This window comes from Sceloporus undulatus, chromosome 3 (genome assembly GCF_019175285.1).
Source record: "Sceloporus undulatus isolate JIND9_A2432 ecotype Alabama chromosome 3, SceUnd_v1.1, whole genome shotgun sequence".
NCBI classification, from domain to species: domain Eukaryota; kingdom Metazoa; phylum Chordata; class Lepidosauria; order Squamata; family Phrynosomatidae; genus Sceloporus; species Sceloporus undulatus.
In genome coordinates this window covers 150603336-150625444 of record NC_056524.1, presented here as the reverse complement: position 1 = coordinate 150625444, position 22109 = coordinate 150603336, and the positions used below count along the sequence as shown (strand labels likewise).

Here is a 22109-nt window from a genome sequence, read left to right as displayed (position 1 = left end):
GACACCTCCTAGTGGCTGTTATGGTATGTTTAAACTGAGGTGGACTTAATATGCAGCTATCAAATAAGGTTACTTATTAAAGGGATATTTTTCAAATACGGGAATACTGAAAACTACGAAGCTTATTGCATACACTTTTGCCTTCGATCTGGACACGGGCAGGGGATGTGCATGACCAAATGAAAATGCATTTTATCGCAAACCACACTCTCCACAAGGCCTCCCCATGCCATTGCCCAACGCCAAGCCATCCCTGATCAGGGCTCAGGCCCTTGAATGTTGAAAGGCGGGAGCTTTCCAGCGGAGCAAAATCACACAGCTGATGACTTGGCACTGGACAATGGCATGCGGCCGTCTTGAGGACAGGGTGGTGTGTTATAAAATGTGTTTCCATTCAGCCATGCACATCCCCTGCCTGTGCCCAGATCGGGGGCAAAAGTGTGTGCGATAAGTTCCTACTTTGGGAGTTCCTAAGTAGTAAATGACTGTTGCTAAGGGTTCAAGAGATATGGATGCTGACATGATCCACTAAGCAGCTTCCTACCTCAAACCAAATTCCCAAAATACCCATCCAGATAAATTCCCTAATAATCAAGTACTAAGTAAAAATTTTCTTTGATACCAAAGCTTTTCCAGCTGTAGCCTTTTACTGGCAACCTGCTGCAATAACACAGCCATCTGATCATCATCAGCAAAGTACAGTTATTGTACAATCAAAGAATTACTTAGTATTTAATCCTCAACTTTCTTTACCCCTTACCTCATGACCCCATCCCCAGCCAACTCCTAATGAAGTTTTCATCACCCCAACAATCAATGGATGTCTTTTTCTCCATTGGATACAACCTGCATTATTAAATCTGATGACTAGTTAAAATGAAATTACCTGATCCAGGCCCTTTCCATAAATATTATGAAATATAATGGTCTTCTTCTCCCTCCTTCCAGATTCTGTTCCCAAACAGCTAACATGAAACAGAACTGCTACACAGCAAGAGAAGGCTTTATACTGACCACTACACTATTGCCATCTGCAAAGGTCACAGAAATCTTTTCCAAAATGCAAAATATATACCAAGAATTACTTACATAACACCTTCCAGTGCCTTTAATAGTGAACTAATTGCAATTCCTTGTCTTAAAAACCCCTATGGAATTTGACAGGTGACTTGATGGCACACATAAATACACAATTATAACTTAAAGAGATTTTCCTACTCTAGGATTCTTTGGGGCAGTACAGACAGGTGGGTCCGTGCCACTCAATTTTGCTCCGCGTTTGTGCTACAGCGTCCGCACGCTGCAGCACAGGCGCACCGCCAAAAAGAAGCTGCCTAGAGCAGCTTTTTTTTTCCAGCATCGCAAACAGGAAGGGGGGCCGCCATGATGCCACTTCCTGTCAGCGACATCCGGACACTGCACAGCACCATCATGGTGGCCCCGTGTGGACCGGAGACTGCCTTGATGGTGGTGCCTGTACGTACTAGGGTTCTGGAGTGTGTGGTTGCTGCTCACTCCCAAACTCTAGAATCGGTGCCACCATGCCGCTTCCCACCCATCTGTATTGGGCCTTTGTCTTCATGTTTAAAGCCACATCCAGGGAGGAAACAAACAGAGAAAGGACAGTCCATAATAGTTCTGACATAAACAAGTGAGTTTAACTGCAAGACAAATGATGGTTCTAGCCCCAAAATATTTTTCTTTCGTATTGGTTTTCTGTCTATTAGCCTTGATCTTCTAGTGTGGGATATTGCTGAATATTGCTGAATGCAATCTTGAATTTAACTGAATAACTTGGCATACTAGTGTCCAGCACCTGTCATCACTGCTGGATTCAGAACGACAGCTGGAAAGAAACCTGGCTCACTTGCTCAGGTTTCAGAGGGCAGGGCTGCTGTTTTTATTATGATGGCTGAAGAGAGTGTAGCACTCTCCAAAGACCTCGAAGGCTCTGAAACATCTACACCTGAGACCCCGACTGTCAAAGTCTTAGAAGAGCTCCTGAATACTGGGAGGCCCTCCTGTAACCATGCGGATGAAGTATGGCCTAATCTTTTCATAGGAGACCTGTAAGTAAATCCTGGTGGAACAGTTCAACTTATCTTAACAGCCACTCCCTTACCGTAATGGCTGCAGTGAAGTAAATACTGTTTTCTAGGAGTGCTTAATTCTGTGATGTGATTGGATGCTGAACTAGTTATGCATGACGAATATGCTGCTGCACAACTGATTTCTTATGCATAAATATTGGTAGTAGTGCACCGTAATATTTTTATGGCTGCAGTTTAGTTTGGGGAAACATGCATATATTTTACAATGCTAAATCAGGCCAAGTTGTTAATTATGAACTTCCAATCCCAAAATCCCGCTAAACCACTGGCAAATAATTGTTCAATTTACATGCTGTTCTGGGCTGCAGATCTTGGCAGCGGAGCTCTCGGACAGAGAAGGCTAAATGTCTCAGAAAACTACAATTTCCAGAATTCCCTAGCATTGAGCCAGGGCAGTTAAAGTGGTCTCAAACATGATTATTTCTACAGTGTATTTGGCCCAATGTTGACCATTTTGTGTCTTCAGTATAAACGCCTAGCTTATGTTTCAGTAAACACATCTATATGGTGGTATGGAACCCAAGATTTGTGGCCCTAATTACCATGTACGTGGCAGGTATGTTTGACTTCAAGACCATTCAAGTAGAACTATTCGCAGAACTCCTGTGCAAGAGGATACTGCCCCCGAAGCCCTTTTGATTTAGGAATCTAAATTCATGGGGGGAAAATTCTTTCACTTTCATGGGGAACTCCTACTGCATCCATATATGGTTTCATGCTAATATTTTGCCCTTTTAAATTTCATTATATCTGTGGTCTTGGGCATGCTCAGCAGGCTTGCTTCATCATGAGAACATGCGCAGCAGGCCTACTGTATTATTTAAGAGTTTAGTTAGACTCTGACTATTGTTGGAGTAATGCCTCTTTTTCTTTAAAGCTGTCCCATATCCTGTAAACCCTGACATTGATCGAAAATAAAGTACTTCTGATAGTCATGCTACACTCCACAGTCAATCCACTGTTACCTAAATTGCAGGGAGTCCCGACAGGGCACCCATAAATTGTATTCAATGGGGAAATTAATTTAGCTCAATAGGAAGAGGCTTTGGTAACATAAAGCCAGGATTGTGACCTGTGTATAACAGTTCCAAACCCTGCGAACTCCAAAGGCACTTTCTGAATTAATTTAGTTTAAAGGGGACTTCACACACACACACTCTCTCTCTCTCTCTCTCTCTCTCTCTCTCTCTCTCTTTCACAAACACATGCACACAAGAATTGACAAAGCAAAGGTATCAGGTAATAGTGAGTTGCAGGGTTGCTAAAAGGCAGTACTCCAGGGACGTAGCCATGGGGGGGGGTCCTTGGGGTCCGGACCCCCCCCCCCCTTCATTTAGATAAAATGAATGGTGCATGCTGCTGCGCCACCACACTCAAGCCCCATTATAATGGTGGCACTTAGTCTGGAAACCCCCCCCCCCTTCCCAAAGTCCTGGCTACATCCCTGAGTACTACCAATCCAGAAGGGTAGCTCTGATTGTGGTTTTACCTGATTGAAGATGGCTCAGTAGCTGTGATATAGAATGTGGGATGGCCAGCTACTGAGGTAACAAGTCAAAATCGAACAGAGGTTCTGCCAGTTTCAGACTAGACCAATTTGCTAGGGCCTAGGAGCACATACTTATACCCAGAAATGGGTCCAGAGATCTGGATCTTGGGCTATACCACCTTTACTCATTGATTAGTGCCTATGTGGGCTCACAACCTAGCTAGAAACTATCATGCTAGATTTCACTGTCAATGAAGGATTTCCAAACTTAACAGAGCATGTTAAGTTTTTAAAAATACAGTGGTACCCCGGGTTACGAATTTAATTCGTTCCGCGGCGCCGTTCGTAACCCGAAAGATTTCGCAACCCGAAAAAGCCATAGCCGCTAGCGCTGGAAGCCGCGATTTCGTGCGAAAAAGCGCCGAAAAGCACCAAAAAATTTTTCATAAGCCGGAAAAAAAACGTAACCCGGAACAGTTTTTTCCTATTTAATTTTTTCGTATCCCGGAAATTTCATAACGCGGTCATTTCGTATCCCGGGGTACCACTGTATTGTTATGTCCTTTAATATGAATATTCATACATTGCATGACATTTGCCTTTCCTTCTGTTCCATGTTTGCTGTTTGCCTTTCCTTCAGTGTTATAGCCCACAACCGGTTTGGTTTATGGAAAATGGGCATTAGCCATGTCTTGAATGCTGCCCATGGAAAAATATTTTGCAAAGGATCCCATGACTTTTATGGCACTAGTATTGAATACCATGGTGTACCTGCTTTTGACTTACCTGACTTTGACATAAGTCCATACTTTTATCCTGCTGCAGAATTTATACACAAAGCCTTGACTACACCAGGAGGTAGGAAATCACTTCGGCTCATGAATAATGTTGTGGTATGATATATTGGCTTTAACCTGGGATGACCCATCATGCTGCAGAATGGATGTAAGAGGACTGGCAGTACATTTATCTGTGGGCTCTTTGTGGCCTATGATGGAGAGGAGCTAAGCAGATCATGGAGTAGCCTTTGTTCCTTGCTGGCTCCTTCAGTCTCTTGTGTATGAGTCAAAGAGGCATGAAATCTCTCTTGAGTTTCCTGTCTTCTGAGCATTTTCTCCCCAGGTCCCCAGCTTTGCCTACCTCTCTTTCCCCTAACCACAAGTATTCCTTCTGTTCCCCTTATTTGCACACTGCAATTATAATGGTGTGACATCTGCTGTAGGTAAGGTTATATGAGATAGGAGTAGTAGTGGCAATGGTGTCACACTACTGCTGCTGCTGGGTGCATCTTATTGTCTCTATCCCAATACTGAAAATGAGTTCCATAATGGGGGAAAGTTAAAATTGTGACATAAATTTCACACATGAACTGTGAATTTTTAATAATTGTTAACTTTTTCAGGATATTTCTACTGATCTGGGGTCTGAGCTCAAAACAAGATTGGACTAGTATACACAGGTTGAGCATTCCTAATCCAAAAATCTGAAATCCAAAATACTCCAAAATCCAAAACATTTTGAGTGTCGACATGACGTCACAAGTGGAAAATTCTACACCTGATCTCATGGGATGGGTCATGGATGCTGAAGTCTTTATATATAAAATGGTGTAGGGCAGGAGCATAAACAGTGGTAAGCCCCAGCCACCAGGTGTGCATTTTGGAAGCTCCCCCACATTCAGGAAGCCCAACAGCTGCCCACGTCTGTCCTTGAGACAGCGGATGCAGTGCTCCTACTCATTTGTTCACAAGGCTGAAGCAGGCCGTTGGCAGGCTCCCCAGAAACATAAACGTACAAATATTGCAAAATATGTGCAAATATTCCAAAACAGAAAAAAAAAATACAAAATCTGAAACACTTCAGGTCCCAAGCATTTCAGGTAAAGGGTATTCAACATGTACTGTGTAGTGTTAGGGCTGCAGCTTGGATATGATTGGAGATAAGTGTTATTCAGTATTAACACTTCAACCTACAAGCTTAGAAAGAACAACTGTTCAATATGTAATTTGTCTGTGAGCTGCCTTGGGACCCTCTGGGGAGAAAGGTAGCATACAAATGAAATAAATAAAATAATATCTCCTCAGGGGATTTTAGACGTTTGTAGTTTGAAATGTCATATGCACCATTTATACATACTGTTCCTTTTCTTCTTTCATTTGTAGCTAAAATCTTAGTGCACTGTGCAGTTGGGATAAGCAGGTCATCTTCTTTGGTGCTCGCATATCTCATGATACACCATCATTTCTCTTTGGTTGAAGCAATTCAGACAGTGAAAAAACATTGCTGGATTTTCCCTAATCGTGGATTTTTGAAACAACTGAGAAGTCTGGACATTCAGTTAAGAAAAATAACAGAGCATAGGGAGAAAAATCCTTGATTGTCAGGAAAAGTGACAATTAGCCATTGAAACTTTCTACAGTTCACTGCTGTTCATGCTGCTAGTTGTTAAAACAACAACCAGTTGCTAGTTGTTAAAACAACAATGAGTTCATGCTGGTAGACACAATTGCCAAAATTATGTTCATCAATACAGTTTATGCAAAAGCCAGGAAGAGTGTGGCTTTTTAAATGCATTTTTTAAAAAATCAGTATTTGTGTCTCTAAAATATATTTAGTTTTTCGTGTGTCTTGTAAGAAAGAGATAAATCTTGTGGAGGAGGTTTAAGACAAAGTGACTAGCCTAAAGTCATACAGCATGATTTCATAATTTCAGAGCAGGGAGTTAAAAACCCTAGGCTTCTTGCTACATACGCTGTCTATTACACTGGTAGTTCACAAGCTTTTCTTCTTAAGGTTTTACAGTTTCCTGTGGCTGAAAGCCTCAGCAAGTGGTGTCACTAGGGAATGATGGGAGTGCTGACCACAACAGGTGACACCCTTGAAGGGGTATCACCATGCTGCCACCAACCCAGCAAAACACACAGATGCCCCCGAGGCACTCCATCTCACCACACACTACCTACACACAAGCAAACACATCGCACAACCCACCTGTGCACACACACACACACACACACACACACACACACCTCTTCTCCGTCACCCCCTCATCCCCTTCCTGCACACACATTCTGGTGTTGCCACCTCCCCACACACTCACAACCTGCCATTTCAACATGAATGCACACAACTGCCACTACTCCCCATCAAACCACCTAGCACACGCACACACATGCTGCCACCCCCCAACACTTGCCATTCCAGCTGGACACTCAAATACATACCTCCTTCCACACGTGCGCAAACACCCAAGTGTGTGCTGCCTTCCCCCCAAATCTGCTACTGCATCCCTCGCACACAAACCCATGTACGCTGCCACCCTCCACCCATGTGTACACTCCCTCCCTCCACACCTGCTGCCATTTCCCACACATGCACACCCCCACCCCTACTGCCCCCCATGTGCATGCGCACACGCACATGCTGCAGGCCCTGCCCCTTTTACTTTAGATGTGGGATGGACAACCGATAACTTCAAACCACAGCACAATAACCCTTTAAAAAGCTTTACTTGTTGTTGTTGTTAAGTGCCTTCAAGTTGTTTCCAACTTATGATCAACCTATCATGGGGTTTTCTTGGCAAGGTTTGTTCACAGGTGGTTTGCCATTGTCATCCTCTGAGGCTGAGAGAGTGTGATTTGTCCAAGGTCACCCACTGAATGGGGATTCGAACTCTGGGCTCCGGAGTCCTAGTCCAAAGCTCAAATCACTACTCCACGCTGGTTCAAAAAAAAAAAAACCTTTACTAATTTAATATAATCTATAATCTAATATAAACACTGCAAGAAAAAATCTTGCATTTTGTTGGAGCTCAAAATCTCCCCTTTTCTCTCAGTTGAGAGAGAAAGAAAGCACCACCTCATGGATGCTTACCTGACTGAAAGCGGCCTTGACTGCATGGCCAGGGACTTGCCTTGCCCCCATTTCATGCAAAGTCTGGGATTTTAAATCTCAATGGAGACTTCAATGAGATCTGGAGATCAGCCTGAAAAGTGTGGCAAACAAGAGCATCAAAAAGCTCAGGGAGAAGATAAGGGGGGAAAGGGCAACAAATTGGGGACAAGACTGGGTAGTACTTTTTAAAATAATAATAAAATAATAATTAAAAATATATTTATACCCCGCCCCTCTGCATTCAGGCAACTAGGGCGGCTTACAACATTATTTGTACTCAATACTCTGAGTACACAGTACTCTGGAGCACTGTGGACCTCTTACCACAGGGTAAGATCGAGGTTGGGGGGTTTCTTAGAAGAGGTGGCTGTGGTAAGGCAAACTGAGGCCCTCATGGTAGTTTTTTAAAATATATGTTTAAATGGAATTGGAGAAGAATTAGGAGCTTATCCCATTAACAAATAAACCAGTTTACCTCTTCTGGCTTGAACTCAGGATCTGGGATGCCCCCGGATGTTATCATACCTAAATCGCTGCCTATCTAGCTGGAATGCCACCTGCCCAGATGCATCCAGGTCAAAGCCTCGCTCAACCAGTACTTTTTCCAAGTCGGAGAGTTCCCAACTTAAAAAATTGGCCAGCTGAGTGAAGCTTCGACGCAACATGCATCCGGGCAGCAGCATCCTGGCTAGATAGGAGGCGATTTAGGTAACATCTGGAGGCATCCCAGATCCTGAATTCAAGCCAGAAGAGGTAAGCCAGTTTATTTGTTCCCATGTAAATTTCAGATTGTGCTCTTTCATTATATATGGCTATGTTTCCGTATTGTGTTGACTATATTATGTAAAACTCTGACTATGACGTTTGGCTACATGGCTACATTGTTATATTGGGCCTTTTGAGTATATGTAGAATTCTGATTGAGATGTTTGATTATATATGATTATGATATGTATTGATATGTATTTGCTATGTGCTGGATATTACTGTAGTATGTTTTGGTTATATAGTCCATTGCTTATGCCTGAAGGTATGTTATATAGAGGTTTGGTGTGATGTGAACTTTGTAAGGGGGAATGAGGGGGGAATATATTTGAGATTAATCAATATAAACATATGTTGCTGTATAGATTATATAATACAATTTGATTATAAGCTTAATAGCTGGCTAGCAAATTTATATTTTATAAGAAAGGATAAAGACTGAACCTGGAGTTCACAAAGAGCCTTATACTTGTTAGAATGCCAGGTATGTGTGTGGGAGCAACTTTATTGTCCAGAGCATTCACAGTTATCTGCTAGTTTCAACTCTTGGAGAAGAGAGTGAGAAAAGCATTGGTATAAAATGACTTAATTGTTTTGGGAACGGGGAAAGTCAAACTTTATCCCACTATATTCATTGGGTGAAGTCAATAACTGTTAATTGTTGCATGTGTGATTGATATTCAGTTCTGTTCAAGACCTTTTCCTGGTAGCATCTCTTCAACTTCAGAAATAAATCCTTGTTGTTCAATCTACAGAGGACTGATTTACTGAGTTGGAGGGGGAGTTCAACCAACTCTTGACATCACTAGGAGTTCTGTGAGAGATTATGATTAGAAAAAATAAGCACCTTTTAGCTGTATATGGCTGCTGCTGCTACAAACTCCAAGTGAGGAGGTGGGAGCAGTGAGAGGAGCAGCAGATCCTTAGACAAAAGAGCAGTAGCAATGGATGAGAGCAGCAGTAATGCATGAGAATCATGGCAACGGCAGCACCGGCAACATGTGGCAAATGGCAGCGCCCATTAACTTGCATAGGGACTTTTAATGACAGCAGCATCAGGATAATAAGTAGCAGTTGTAGAACAAAAGACAGTTAAAATTGTCTGAGAGGTGGTGGCCAGTTGCCCTCATGAGGACAGTCCTCCCTTCAGGACTATAACCAAGGAAGCCCTTTGGTAAGTGCAAAGTTGCAGGACAGCATGTGTAAGTACTACAAAAGGTAGGCTCCCTGGAAATGGGAACTCCTTATCAGAATGAAATACATTCTCATTTGGATTTGGATTCAGTGGGTGCTTTGGGTATAAAAGACAAATGAATTTTGCTAGGCAAGTTACACAACGATTATCAGACAGGAAGAAAACTGGGAGTAAAAGGTATACTCCCGGCAAAGTAGCACAATTGTGCTGAAGATTTTCAAACACACTGCACTAATCCCGGACTTAACCCATGAAGAACAAGCAATGCTCCAGCAGCAAACCATTCATGCAACTTCCCCATGAATGATTTGTCACTGGAGCATTGCTGGTTCTTCATGCATTATGTCCTGTATAAACGTGACATTGTCTGAAAAAAAAAGCAAGATCTTGCTACTTTGCCAGGAGTATGCCTTCCCCCCTTCCCGATTTTCCCCCATATGCAAATCTCCATTGGTCATTCAGTGCATAAAACCTTGTGCTCAACCTCAAGGCTTCTCATATGCTTCAGAGGAGGGAATGTTTACAGAGGAGTTAGTGGTTCTGACGTTGAACTCAGGATGTGACAGAGCAAAGGGGAAATAGTGTAACTTTGAAACTGAAAGAAAACTCAGAAAGCTCGCTTGCTACTTCACTAAATCAATGCTAGCTGGGTATACATGTCAAGAGCTGTTCAGAGGAAGAGAATTACCTATGGTATACAAAACAAATGGTAAAATGAGTGAGTCCAGGTGGCCTCTAAACTTGTTGGTCTGTCTAATGGAGGGGCACATTTACCGGTAAGTACTGGGCCAGATTCGGCACCAAAGCCCAGGAAAAATACCTTTCTGTCAATGCCCAGCTGACTGGGCATTGACTGAACATTTAGGCACTATATGATTCCATAATTCCCTAGTAACAACTTGCTTTAATTTTATAAGTAGAGGAAACATACATGCAATAACTCAGGCCTTGTTGAAACCACCCAGCACATGGTTCTTATTCTTGGAAACATCCCATGCCTGAGGCTCTGTTGTTTCTTCTGGAACAAAATGGATTCTTGAAGTGTCTGGGTAATGTCAATTAAACAACAAAGCACAACTTCAAATGTAAGGAGTGAGACCACAGCTCCTCAGCAATAGCCCTGGGAAAAGCACTCTCCATGGGCCTTGATGGCATCTCTCCCTCCACCCAAGCAGCTTACTAAATAGTAGTGGATGATATAGGAGGAGTGCCATCACCTATACAACACCAGCCTTCTGACACTTTCTCTCTTTTCCTGCTATTCCATTGAGTTCTAGGAAATATATTTGTTCCCAAAGACAGTGCAGAGGGCACTGGGGCTTCTTTTTGGCAGACCACTGTTGCTTCTGATATTCTGCCTATTCTCCTTAAATAGCACAGGCAGCAGATTTTCAAGAAGTCACCTGCCCTACACTACTCTAGGCAGTCAAGATTGCAGAAACCAAGGTGGCCATTTGCCAGTCCACCTAGAGAAGAGAATGTGAAAGCACTTCTCTGTCATTGCTGCTGCCACTCCTCTTCTTATCCTCAGAGTTTCTGGGCCTCATCCTTGATATAAACTTCATAGCCGGGGCATTGGAGAGAAGGACATGAATGGCAGTGAAGAAGAACATATCAGTGTCTCATCCAGCTCTCCTCTTTAATTAGTAAGCAATTACTTTTTAAAAAAAGAATGAAATAAAAGAGGATCTTTATTAGCCACAGGGGGCCACCATGAACCCTAGAACTTGCCACACCATGTTGGGGGCTGGTACTGAGACAGAACAAAGTAGAAATAAACAGTGGATTCAGTATTTTCTCTGGAGTCGTGGGTTCAGATTGAGGCATTATAAAACACATCCAGATCATAGTTCTCTGTATTCCCAATTAATTGCTATAGTATCTGTCTCCAACATATGGCACTGCCTGGGGTGGCTATGATGAAATCCAGAGCTGGGATGGAGATGTTCCTAAAATCCATTCCCAGAACTTGTGTGGGAGTTTCAGCTGAAGCTACAAAGGCACTAGAGCTGAAACCAGGCTCTGAACATACAGGAGATACTATTCTACTGACTGGACAAGGACAGAATGTCACATTCCTGATATTTATATCAGCCCTAACTAAACTAAATACTGCATACTGCTTGCCAGTCACTGGAGACAACGCTACACATATCCTCCTTCCCTTCTGTGCCTGAAGGGGGCTCCAAGGCATGAGAATACAAACAACGGTAGGTAGCCCCTTCACTATGATATCTGAATATTTTCTTAAGTGAAGTTAATATTAAATGGGGGGGGAGTGGGAGAGTGGAATTTCAGTTGTCAAAGGGGACTTTCAGTTGGCAATAAAATAAAATAAAAGATAAAAGATAAACACATTCCCTTTCACTGCAGCAAATTTTCCTTGCTCTGCAAGTCACTTTTATTAGCTAATAGTTTTGTTGTTTAAAAAATAAAGTGATGCCCTGATTATGAATTTCATTGCATGTATGTCTCATTTGACCTAAAGTCTGATCCTTTTCAGGTTCTGAGATTTTCAGTATCAGCAATGGAGTCTCTGACAAACATAAACAGATGTTCAGGTCTGTTAAACTAGCTTGACTTTTCGTTTTTGCAAAGAGACTTATGTATTCCTTAGATGCAGCAAAACCACTAAAAGGGGGGAAATGCAGCTTTTTCACTGTATTTGTTTTTCTTTTTGCATGAATTGCTGCTGTGTCAGTAAAATCCTTTTGCCTATCCATCAGTCATGTGTGCGCGTGAGAGGAAGGAGTGATGCATTTCAAGATGCACACCTGCTTTTCACTGTCAAATGTCAAAAAGTAACTAGAGCTCAGCAGAGCACAGCAATGACAAAGTGTCAACAGACTGATGATCACATGAGAGCTCCACAATCCATTTCTGAAGGCGATCACCATCTTTTGCAAATGAATACCCTCGAGTCTGCGGTACCCTCCCTTAAAGAACTGGAACGTGCTATGGACAGCTGCAGGATGGAATTAAATGAGGTAGATGAAGTGTGGCCCAATCTTTATATAGGTGGCATGTAAGTGTTATCTGGGAAGAAGCCATTGCTTAAGTGTGGGAGAAACATTTTTGCCCCAGTAAGCTCTTAAACTGAAGAAATACGTTGATAATGATAAACAGATATGTACACCTTGAGAAACAATAGTATTTCCAAAGTTTTCATGCATGTTGGGTATTTTGGGAACAACTTTAAAAATAAAAAGACCGGTAGGGTAGAAAACGATGAGACTGCACTCTTCATCCCAGAATAGACAGTACTGCCCTATGATTATATATTGCATATTTTGTGCCCAAGTAACTAATTTGTCTCTCAAGGAACCTTCCTTTTAATCCCAAAAAACTTAAATTCCATTTATAGATTTAATCAGTTTATATACTATATACCATATCAGAAATGTGTATCAAAGGCCAACAGTATGTTCTACACCCAAGCGGTGCATATTGCTATGTACAAACTCTATTTTCAATGTTTGGCGTGTCTCACATGGGTTACAGCCTTTTAAAAGTCGCTGAAGAGAAGGTCAAACTTAGCCCAACAAAGGCAAGGCAATCTGTAAAGCTAATCTTAGTGATAAATTGCTCAGACTAACAAGTCAGTTTGTCTTTGTGGATTTTATAGGTGTTGAATGGTTTGAGGAGTCAGCTGATACTATAAAAGCTGGGAGAGGAATAAGCAGAATCTTTTCAAGCTGGAACTGCAACCCTTGGCCTAATATGTTTGTACTTCAGGACACCTGAGTATTGGAGGTACAAAGGATTTCAGGTGCCTGAGCCTGACCTCAGATGCAGCAGAAGAAGGCATGCAGATGCCATGCCTTGTTGACTTTTCTAAGAAATGTTTGTGCCTAAGAGGAAACTGCAGATAACAAGGCCCATGGTGAAGGGTCATGAGTGGGATCTGCAAATTTGGCCAAGAAAAGTTAGTTGATTTTGCTTTCTTTAGAAGCCAGGGGAAAGAACAATTCAGTCCCAAAGGAAGAACAATCCATTCAGTCATTGCAAAAGCCTGGGAGCAGACCTTGTGGGCTCAGCCTTCTTCTCTTCTCCAAATGATTACAGGGACTAATGCACGCAGGACTAACATGAAGAACAGAGTTTCAGAGGTGTGTTCAAAGATTACTGAACACATTCTCAGCTCACTTTTATTATTTAGTGGGACTTTGTGCATCTCATGGAACACCCTGTTTAGCTTTGTTAGTCTTCTTTGTTAGCATACCTGACACCCCCCATGCTGTAAATGGGGTTTCCATATTTCCATATTTTTATATCTGGAGCCAGGAATGTTATTAAGAGGTCATAATGACCTTTCAAACACCAGGAAATTTTCCCATGGGAAGGGCATGTTGACCAAAGGGATGTGAAGGATCCAAGTAATACCAACATAAAGGTTAAATGGGTTTGGTGAGCACTCTTTTCTCCCTCCTCGCTTTCCACATATCTTCTCGCAGTGGAGACAAAAGAGGTCCCATTCTACTAAAGACTATTTCTCCTACCTGCCCTGGCCATGTTCCCAACCAGCTTCCCTATCCACCTACCTTGAGCTTGTCCTTGATCCAATAGCTGTTTTGTCAATCTGAACTTAAGACCATATACCAAAATCATTCTTTTTGTCAATTCCATGAGAAAGTAGTCAAACTCTTTGCACTTCAAGTGGGAACGTTAAGTACCCCTCGAGGCTAAGATATTGGACATAAATACAGCGCGCCCGTGCCATACACGGCTTGAGCATACGCGCTCAAGCTGCGGGGCACGCGCAGGGTGGAAGGGGCGGCGCGTCCCATTCAATTGAATGGGCGCGTGCCCCCGTTGTGCACCGCGCACCGCCGCGGCCGCCGTGCACAAGCTCGAGCATAGGCGGAATTTGCCTTACGCAGCGGGATCCGGAACGGATCCCCGCGTAAGGCAAGGACACACTGTATCAGCCCCAGCTCTAGCCTTGTGTTTGCACAGAGAACCTCTTCCACTCACTGTTAGCACCCACAGACACCATCTGAGTCACACCCCACTTTCTATGAATTCCTCTCTAGTACAGGTAAATATTTTCCCTTCTGCAGTCCTAAGTCTCCACTATCTAATTTCCATAGCTCTGTTTTGGTTAGCTTGGTATGGTGTTCCTCTTTGAATTGCTATCATGTGTTTGGTTGAACTCATGCATACTTCTAAATACAAATCTTCTTTTGTCATTAAACGTGGAGTCCTCCCACAGTTAGTACTGGTATACATAGGGGGAAATGGTCCCTTAGGTTACCCAACCTCTTGCAGACCTCTTTGAGCTAAGCAATTCCCCAATATTTAAGAAGATGCTGACACAATTGGTGGGGATCCCAAGTCCCCCTCCACCTTTTGAGGTAACATCTTCTTCAACAGTTGGACATTTCCTTCCTTCAGTGGAGTTAAAGAAGAAGGGGAGAGGCTATGGAGAGGAACAGGAGAAGTGTCTGTGTAGAAGAAAGTAGACAGGAGTAGGAGAGTTGGATGATATAACTGCTGCAGCCTCTCCTGGTTTGTGTGTTCTTCGTCATTAATAACATTTACCATCTTGATTACGTTCTGATGTTCCTTGGCCACATGTGTCTCAGTTCTCATCTGTGAAATGTTGGAAGGTACAAGGTTCATAAATTCAAAGTCTAGTTAACATATACATCTTTTATCACAGGTCCACATTTGATGAAGTTTGGCCAGTGGCATAACACTTTCCTCTCCCTCCATTCACCTCATCATACAGACACCACAATCAAAACCAATCTAGTGTGCCCTTTTCCCCACAGTAACCTTTTCTGAGCTAACTGTTTACTCAGCATTCCCAGCAATGAGGAAACAGAAATCTTAGAAGCCAGGGAACATCATTTCGCCCACATAGCAGCTGCACTGCAAAGAAAAGCTGTAGGGGCCTTAGAGAGAACATCCAAGAGTTGCTATTTTTATATCTTTTGGTCATGATTTATACTGTCTCTCAACTACTGGCTCTAAGAGGTCAGTCACAAACAAGAGAGGAAACCAGATTTTGTCATTTGTATTAACTGTAGATAGATCTAATTTGATAACATACTACACCACATTTGAAATTTAAGACACATTCTTCTGTGACAGACACAATAAATAGGATGAAAACAGATGTTGCAGGCATAACCCAGAACCCATTCAGATCAAAAGGGGAATGATTTTCCTATAGATACAGGGTCAGATCCTGCTCAGTGTTCTTAGGCATCAAAACTTTTATGAGCATCAGGACTGCATCATGGACTACTGGCATGTTCACAGATTTACAGTTTCTATATGTTCCTCAGAAATTTGTTCTGGATAATTACAAATATATATATATATATATATGTTTCCATGCTGCTGAAATTAAACAACAAATTCACAGTGTAATGTTGTTAATGCAGTCTTTATTCAAGAAAGACAAAGGATCTGGAGTAAAATTTTAACACAATTCACATATAATGCCAGTTTTCAAAAGGAAGAGTGGTGGCTCTATGTATGTGTGGGAGCGGAGAGAGAGAGAGAAATACTCTCACAGCCTTTCATGTCCAGATGAAATTATGACTTCAACTGTGTGCACAGATTATTCACAAGCCTCTACTTAGGCTCTGAAAGCTGGTCATGAATGCCAAGCAAAGCTAAGCAGCAAGTCACAGCAGGACAAGAAGAATGCCCTATACTAATGAAGCCACATGGTGATATTTATGCTATATTGGGGCTTAACCAAAAGCTTATCCTGATAATCAGTTGAAAGTCTACTGTCACACTAGCTTTTGTGAGGAAGTCCTGCAAATCTTGATCCAAAGGACAACAGGACAATATCAAAAATATTTAGTATCAGTCACTGACTTTTAAAAAGTTGAACCCCAGATTCAGGATGCTTACAGGAAGAAAACTCTTACTACTACTACTCAGAAGGCATAGCACCCCTATTTTGTGTCTTCTTTTCTAATCATTTTTTTCCTAGTAAGATAAAAAATGAGACAGTGGAAAAACATTCAAGGATTACATATAGAGTATGATAGCACAATAAATCTCTTTACAACTCTGTGTTTGAGGCAGGCAGAGATTGGAAAGTTAGGGGGGATACAGACGGGCAGAAAGGGGCGGCAAGACACCGCCCCTTTCTTCTGCAGATCGTTGCTGCAGCAACTGCATGTCTCAGCATCATTACGCCATGAAAAAGGACTCATGAAATGTGTCTCCTTTCTCCATTGCTGCCAAGGCACCATTAGCACCCTGGAGTGGCACGGTGATGTCGCTGGTGCACCGCTCTGTTTGGACGTGGCACATGAGGCACATCATTGGTGCATGCGCTGTGTGAATACACATGCACCCCAAAATGGTGCCCAGACAGCGTGATAGGGGTCAGGAGCGTGCAGATGCTCCACTCTCCTGAGCCCTAAAATCGGCCCCAGGCTGGCACTTTGCACCAGTCTGTACCAGGCCTTTGTACAGAAGAGTTGAGATGTTGAGTTAATTATTGTTATGCTTTAAAAATCTAATTCAGTTAAATTTATCCCTCAATTCTAGCTTTAGATAAAAGGAAACAGCTGTATGAAGTTTTGAGCTCATTTCTCATTCACTCTCCCTTTTTCTTGCTTCCACTTTCTCCCTATTCTATTATTGTATTCATTCTCACATCAATTCCCCCCCCCCCAAATCATAACCACCACCACCATCATCATCCTTGTGCAAGGCAAAAGATTACAAACTGTCTTCTGGAACACGAGGGGTTTTTATGTGTGTCCAGGCATTGTGGAACATAGAAGGGCCAACTGGCTCATAGATATCATGCTCTTTGATGTCTATGAGTGGTCCTGGAACCAAACCTCAACAAATACCAAGGGCTCACTGTACCTCAGACTCCTACTCACCATCCCTTGTGTATGAGTACATAATTTCATGAGGAAGAGGATACATGTGTGTTGGAGCAATAACAGATAGATCCACATGTGGTTTGGACAAGAGATGTCTTTTGTTGTAAGGTACAAACATGTCCATTATGTTTGGCATACTCTTCTGAAATTACTTTTAATCTCCATATCAGGAAAAAGTTATGTAAAGCAGCCCTAAATTATGGATGGACAGAATATTCAAAAATAGTAGAAGAGTTGAGTTCATAAGAGTTGAGAAACATTCACAGTTCAAAATTTATTCTACACAATTTTTGCACAGGGTGATTTTGCCCAGAAAGCAATATTTTCTGCACAAAACAACATTTTCTCTACAGAAAATGCAATTTCCTATGCAGAAAATGCTGGGAGATTTGGCACAAAAATATGACATGCAAATTTTGCACAGGAAAGTGCACAGTTTTTGAAGCCTTTTTCGCAGCAGGAAGAAGATTGTTAAAGTTACTTGTTGCTTCTTTCAAGAAGAAAACTAGCAAATAGTTACATCCTTAACCTGCATACAAAAAGCTGATGTTATGACAGTTAAGCTGGAGTTTGTCCAATGAAGATAGAACTTTGAGAAAAGAAGAGGTTGCAACAGGTGTTCTATAGAAATCCAGTACATGGTAATTGACTTTGCTGCCTGTTGAAAGAAATGTGCATGCTCCCATTTTATACACTTGTGTATAAAACAAAATTTAAAAATCCTCATCAATTCCCTATGTTCTCATGCCCAAAGGAACGGTGTCTCCATAGCACCAATCTTCAGTTTCTCACCAACTGAATAATTGGTGCTAACACGAACAGTATTTTGCACAGTATAGTTGGCTCTACATATCCACAGATTCTGTATCTAGGAATTCAAGAGTCCACAGCTTAAAAATATTCACAAAAAATAATAATCCAAACATCAAACCTTTATTTTGCCATTTTATATATGGGACACCTTTTTATTATACCATTGTATATAACAGGACTTAAGAATCCATGGATTTTGGTAACCATGAGGGAGGGGGGCTGGAACCAAACCCCAGAGGATACTAAGGGCCCACTGTATGAAGGTGCAGATGAGAATCAGTTGCACTCATTCCTCATAATTTTGACATTTGTTTCCCTGTAGTGCGGTAGCACACAACAAAGAAGAACTGAGAAAACATGGCATCACTCACATATTGAATGCTGCACACAATGCCTGTGGGAGCAAAGGAAACCAAGCATTCTATGGCAAAGAATTCTGTTATCATGGAATAGCAGCTGACGACTTCCCAGATTTTGATCTGAGCATATATTTTCGTTCTGCCTCTGAATACATTCACAAAGCACTGAGCGTTCCAAACGGTGAGTGCCACTTCTGACAGAAATACCCAGCATCTAAATCCACAGGATTATTCATATACAGGTTCATGTTGTCTACACACTCTTCATTTCAATCCTCGATTGTGTCTCACCAGTATTTACCACTGTTCACCCAAATAGGTCCTCCTGTAATAGACATACTGCCTAAAAGTTTCCAGATATAAACCAACCCACTAGTCCTGTAAAAGAGACAGAACATGACTGTGCTGAATGAAGTGTAGTGAAGACCAGCTTCAAAGGAAAGAAAATAGGATTTCATGGGAGGAGTTTTGCCTAAGGCTTATATATTTACTTGAGATGCTATGCTAACTACATGGTAGAGAGAGAAAGAGAGAACGAAAGTCATCCCTAAGAGTATCTATCTATATGACAGAGTGGGAAAGAGCACATAACAAAGAGTGGAAACATCTAGATTGTTCTAAGTATTAGGTTCCACCATTACTCCCTCATTAGGAATGTTTGGTTCTTTGTAAAATGCTTTGTTGCATTAGTCTCCAGTTCCACCATCTTGCTTCCCCCTCCCCAAATTCTCAGGAATCACCTAGCACAAAATAGCTCAAAGCAGTTAATGTGTGATATCTTTTTATTCATTTTTCCACCCAGGAAAGATTCTGGTTCACTGCATTCTGGGCAAAAGCAGATCAGCAACCCTGGTTCTGGCTTATCTCATGATGCATCACAATTTGTCCCTGGCTGCTGCTGTTGAAAGGGTTCTGCAGAGTCGAGCCATCTTTCCAAACCGAGGGTTCCTGAAGCAACTGCAGGACCTGGAGCTGAAGCTGAGGCACAAGAGAAAGTTGTGCCAACTTCAATAACGTGTAGAAAGGAAGAGTGCCAAATGAAAAAGTTTAATGGATAATTTTATTTTATTGAAGCCCTAGCACTACTGTTAATTAAGGTTTATTAGAGAATCTGAAAAGGAGTCTTTTGGAACAGACCTGTGTATAGCCTTGGAAGACTAGACTGTAGAAGAAGTGATGATATACGCATTTTCAGGATTTCTTTTAGGGTGATTAAATTTGTAGCTTTTAAAACTAAGAAATCTTTTTAATAGTCCTTCACATATATTTCAGTAATCCTTACAACAATTATGCATGGTAAATCATAATTTTCAATCTATAAATTGGAATAAAATTGAGGGTTACTTTGTAAAGACAGGCAAGGATCAGGGATATATCCAGGCATCACTAGGGCCGGTTTCACCTTGTGTGGTAGTTCAGTGTGTGTCCCCTTCCCATTGACCTCTTCCAATAACACATCATATAGAATCCTTAGTCATTTTTTTTGTACTAATTTTACTCATACAGTCGACCCTCCACTATTGCGGGGGATCTGCTCAGGACCCTCCTGCGAAAACAGACTCACTGATATTCAAGCCCCATAGGCTTGAATGGGATGCGTGCCCATGAGCAAGCATGGGGCACATGCTGCGGGGGTGTGCCCCATTGAAAATAAGCAAGGTCGACCCTCCGTGAATATTCAAGACCATGGACCTCAAGTTCACAAGAATGGAAGGGTGACTGTACATCATAATTTCCATATGTCACTGACTGTAATGGCAATAGTTGTAACATAACAACTAGCAAAATTAAAATTTTATCTTTAAATTTCAATAACATACACACAGCCTATTTATATGTACATAGTTCCATGTGGTTAAAGTGAAAAATTTGATAAGATGCTATATTTTAAAAGTAAATTTAAGAAGAATAAAAAAATTAATTAAAAACAAATATAGTTTTTTGGTGGTTTTTTCTGGCTATGTGGCCATGTTCTAGAAGAGTTTATTTCTGACGTTTCGCCAGCATCTGTGGCTGGCATCCTCAGAGAATGCTGTCCTGGAAGAGGGTTGGGTATATATATACTGTGTGACCCTGGGTAAGGAAGAGTGATTCCCATGTTAATCTGTGTATTGTTCTGTTGTTGATGGCAAGGCCTAAGGGTGGGAGGATATGCAAAGAGGATTAGCATCTGCTTAATGAGTGGTCATTACCTGTTGGGGAAGTCCCTGACCCTGGGTGGTTTCTCATTTACATTTGCTGATTCCTGATTTTGCTGTTTTGCAGGACTGGTAGCCAAACTTTGGCGGGTTATAGACCGCCACTTGGGACGTCCACAGGATGTCCCATTTTAAAAAAGGGGCATCTCTTCTAGACGCCCCTGGGTCTAATACGGACTCTGTCCGTTCCACACGGCCGGCGCCATCTTTACGTATCGGACGCTGTGCGTCCTAACGTGTCGCGGCGCTAATGACGTCGCGAGTGCGCCAGCGGCGCCTTGCGGCGTCATTAGGGCGCCGCAGAAAGAAGCTCCATTTTGGAGCTTCTTTTTTGCTCCGTAAGGGAACCGCGCGGTGTGGCTGCGACGGCTCCCTTACGGAGCAAGTGGCGGCGGTGGCAGGCCGCCTCAAAGCGGCGGTCTATAACCCGCCTTTGTTCACTTTAAGTGTTTCTTCTTTTCTGTTGAAGTTATCCAAGTGTTTGTGGATTTCGATGGCTTCCCTGTGCATTCTGAACTGATAGTTGTTGGCATGGTCCAGAATTTCAGTGTTTTCAAACAGCATTTTATGCCCGGGATGATTTATAACATGTTGTCCTACTGCTGATTTTTCCGGCTGACCCAGTTGCTTTTAAAATGTCACAGTTTCTCTCTCCTTTCCCCACTTTCACCCTTCATGGGATGAAATTTCACCTTTAATGGGGGAAAACTGAGTTCAAAGGACAAATGTAGCTTACAATCATTTATCTCAGCAGTCGGGAGAGAAGAACAGGGTGAAATCTTCTTTTTCCAGTATTTTCAGGATTGGAGACAAGCCTCTCCATGCATTTCTGTTCTTTCTTCTTAATAACTTCTGCTAGTGGCATCACTAGCAGAGGTGCAGTTGTGCAGCCCACACCGGGTGACACCCCAGAAGGGGGTGACACTCGGTTGGACACTCCCTTCATCCGTGCCACCCCCTCATTCTCTCCGCATGCTGCCCTGTCCTTTTCCTCATCAGGAAAAGGACAGGGCACCATGGAGGGGAGGGAGCATGCACTGCCTCCAGAAGCCCCACACCCAGTGCAGGATGCCACTAACTTCTGCCATTTTGACCACAGTGGATGTTGCCTGATCACATGTTCCAGTTTTAATCTGTTAAATGCTGGAGGTGCATGGGTGTGTGTGTGTGTGTGTGTGTAAGACTATTATATTTATTGATTTGGGTTCTTTTTTCGGGGTTTCCTAAACTAAGAACATAAATTCCAAGATTTTTCTACTTATACTGATAGTCTTGTGTGTTCCTGCTCATTAATAACAGTTGCCTTCTTGCTGCTTGACTACACATGTTCTGGATTTTTATTTGTAAAATGTTGGAGGGTATGCAATAAAAATTTCCTAGTGTGAAATAGTTGTGTATGAGTGTGGCTTACTGTGTT

The 22109-nt window shown here is 42.2% G+C and overlaps 3 protein-coding genes across 11 annotated transcripts in view; 2 read left to right on the top strand and 1 right to left on the bottom strand.

The window, feature by feature from the left end:
- SAMD8 (sterile alpha motif domain containing 8) overlaps nt 1-22109 on the bottom strand; it is a 324372-nt gene that overhangs the window by 56715 nt on the left and 245548 nt on the right. The window lies entirely within an intron of this gene.
- On the top strand, nt 1882-20362 carry LOC121926246 (dual specificity protein phosphatase 13-like). 7 transcript variants are annotated; one of them, XM_042459054.1, is made up of 5 exons: nt 10978-11100; nt 11958-12015; nt 12181-12479; nt 18458-18675; nt 19297-20362. In XM_042459054.1, exons 3-5 carry the CDS (start codon nt 12283-12285, stop codon nt 19506-19508), a joined length of 627 nt encoding a protein of 208 aa, XP_042314988.1. In that variant the 5' UTR covers nt 10978-11100; nt 11958-12015; nt 12181-12282; the 3' UTR covers nt 19509-20362. The 7 variants fall into 7 exon arrangements, with proteins under 7 accessions (XP_042314993.1, XP_042314989.1, XP_042314988.1 ...); XM_042459053.1 differs by lacking the exon at nt 10978-11100 and adding an exon at nt 11435-11664; XM_042459058.1 differs by lacking the exon at nt 10978-11100 and adding an exon at nt 11439-11664 and having other exon boundaries at nt 12181-12441.
- The window catches only part of LOC121926252 (dual specificity protein phosphatase 13-like), a 49909-nt gene continuing 29774 nt past the window's right edge, over nt 1975-22109 (top strand). For all 3 annotated transcript variants that reach the window (XM_042459073.1, XM_042459072.1, XM_042459070.1), the window contains exon 1: nt 1975-2069. The gene's annotated coding sequence lies outside the window, so the exon portion shown is untranslated. The remainder of the gene's footprint in view (nt 2070-22109) is intronic.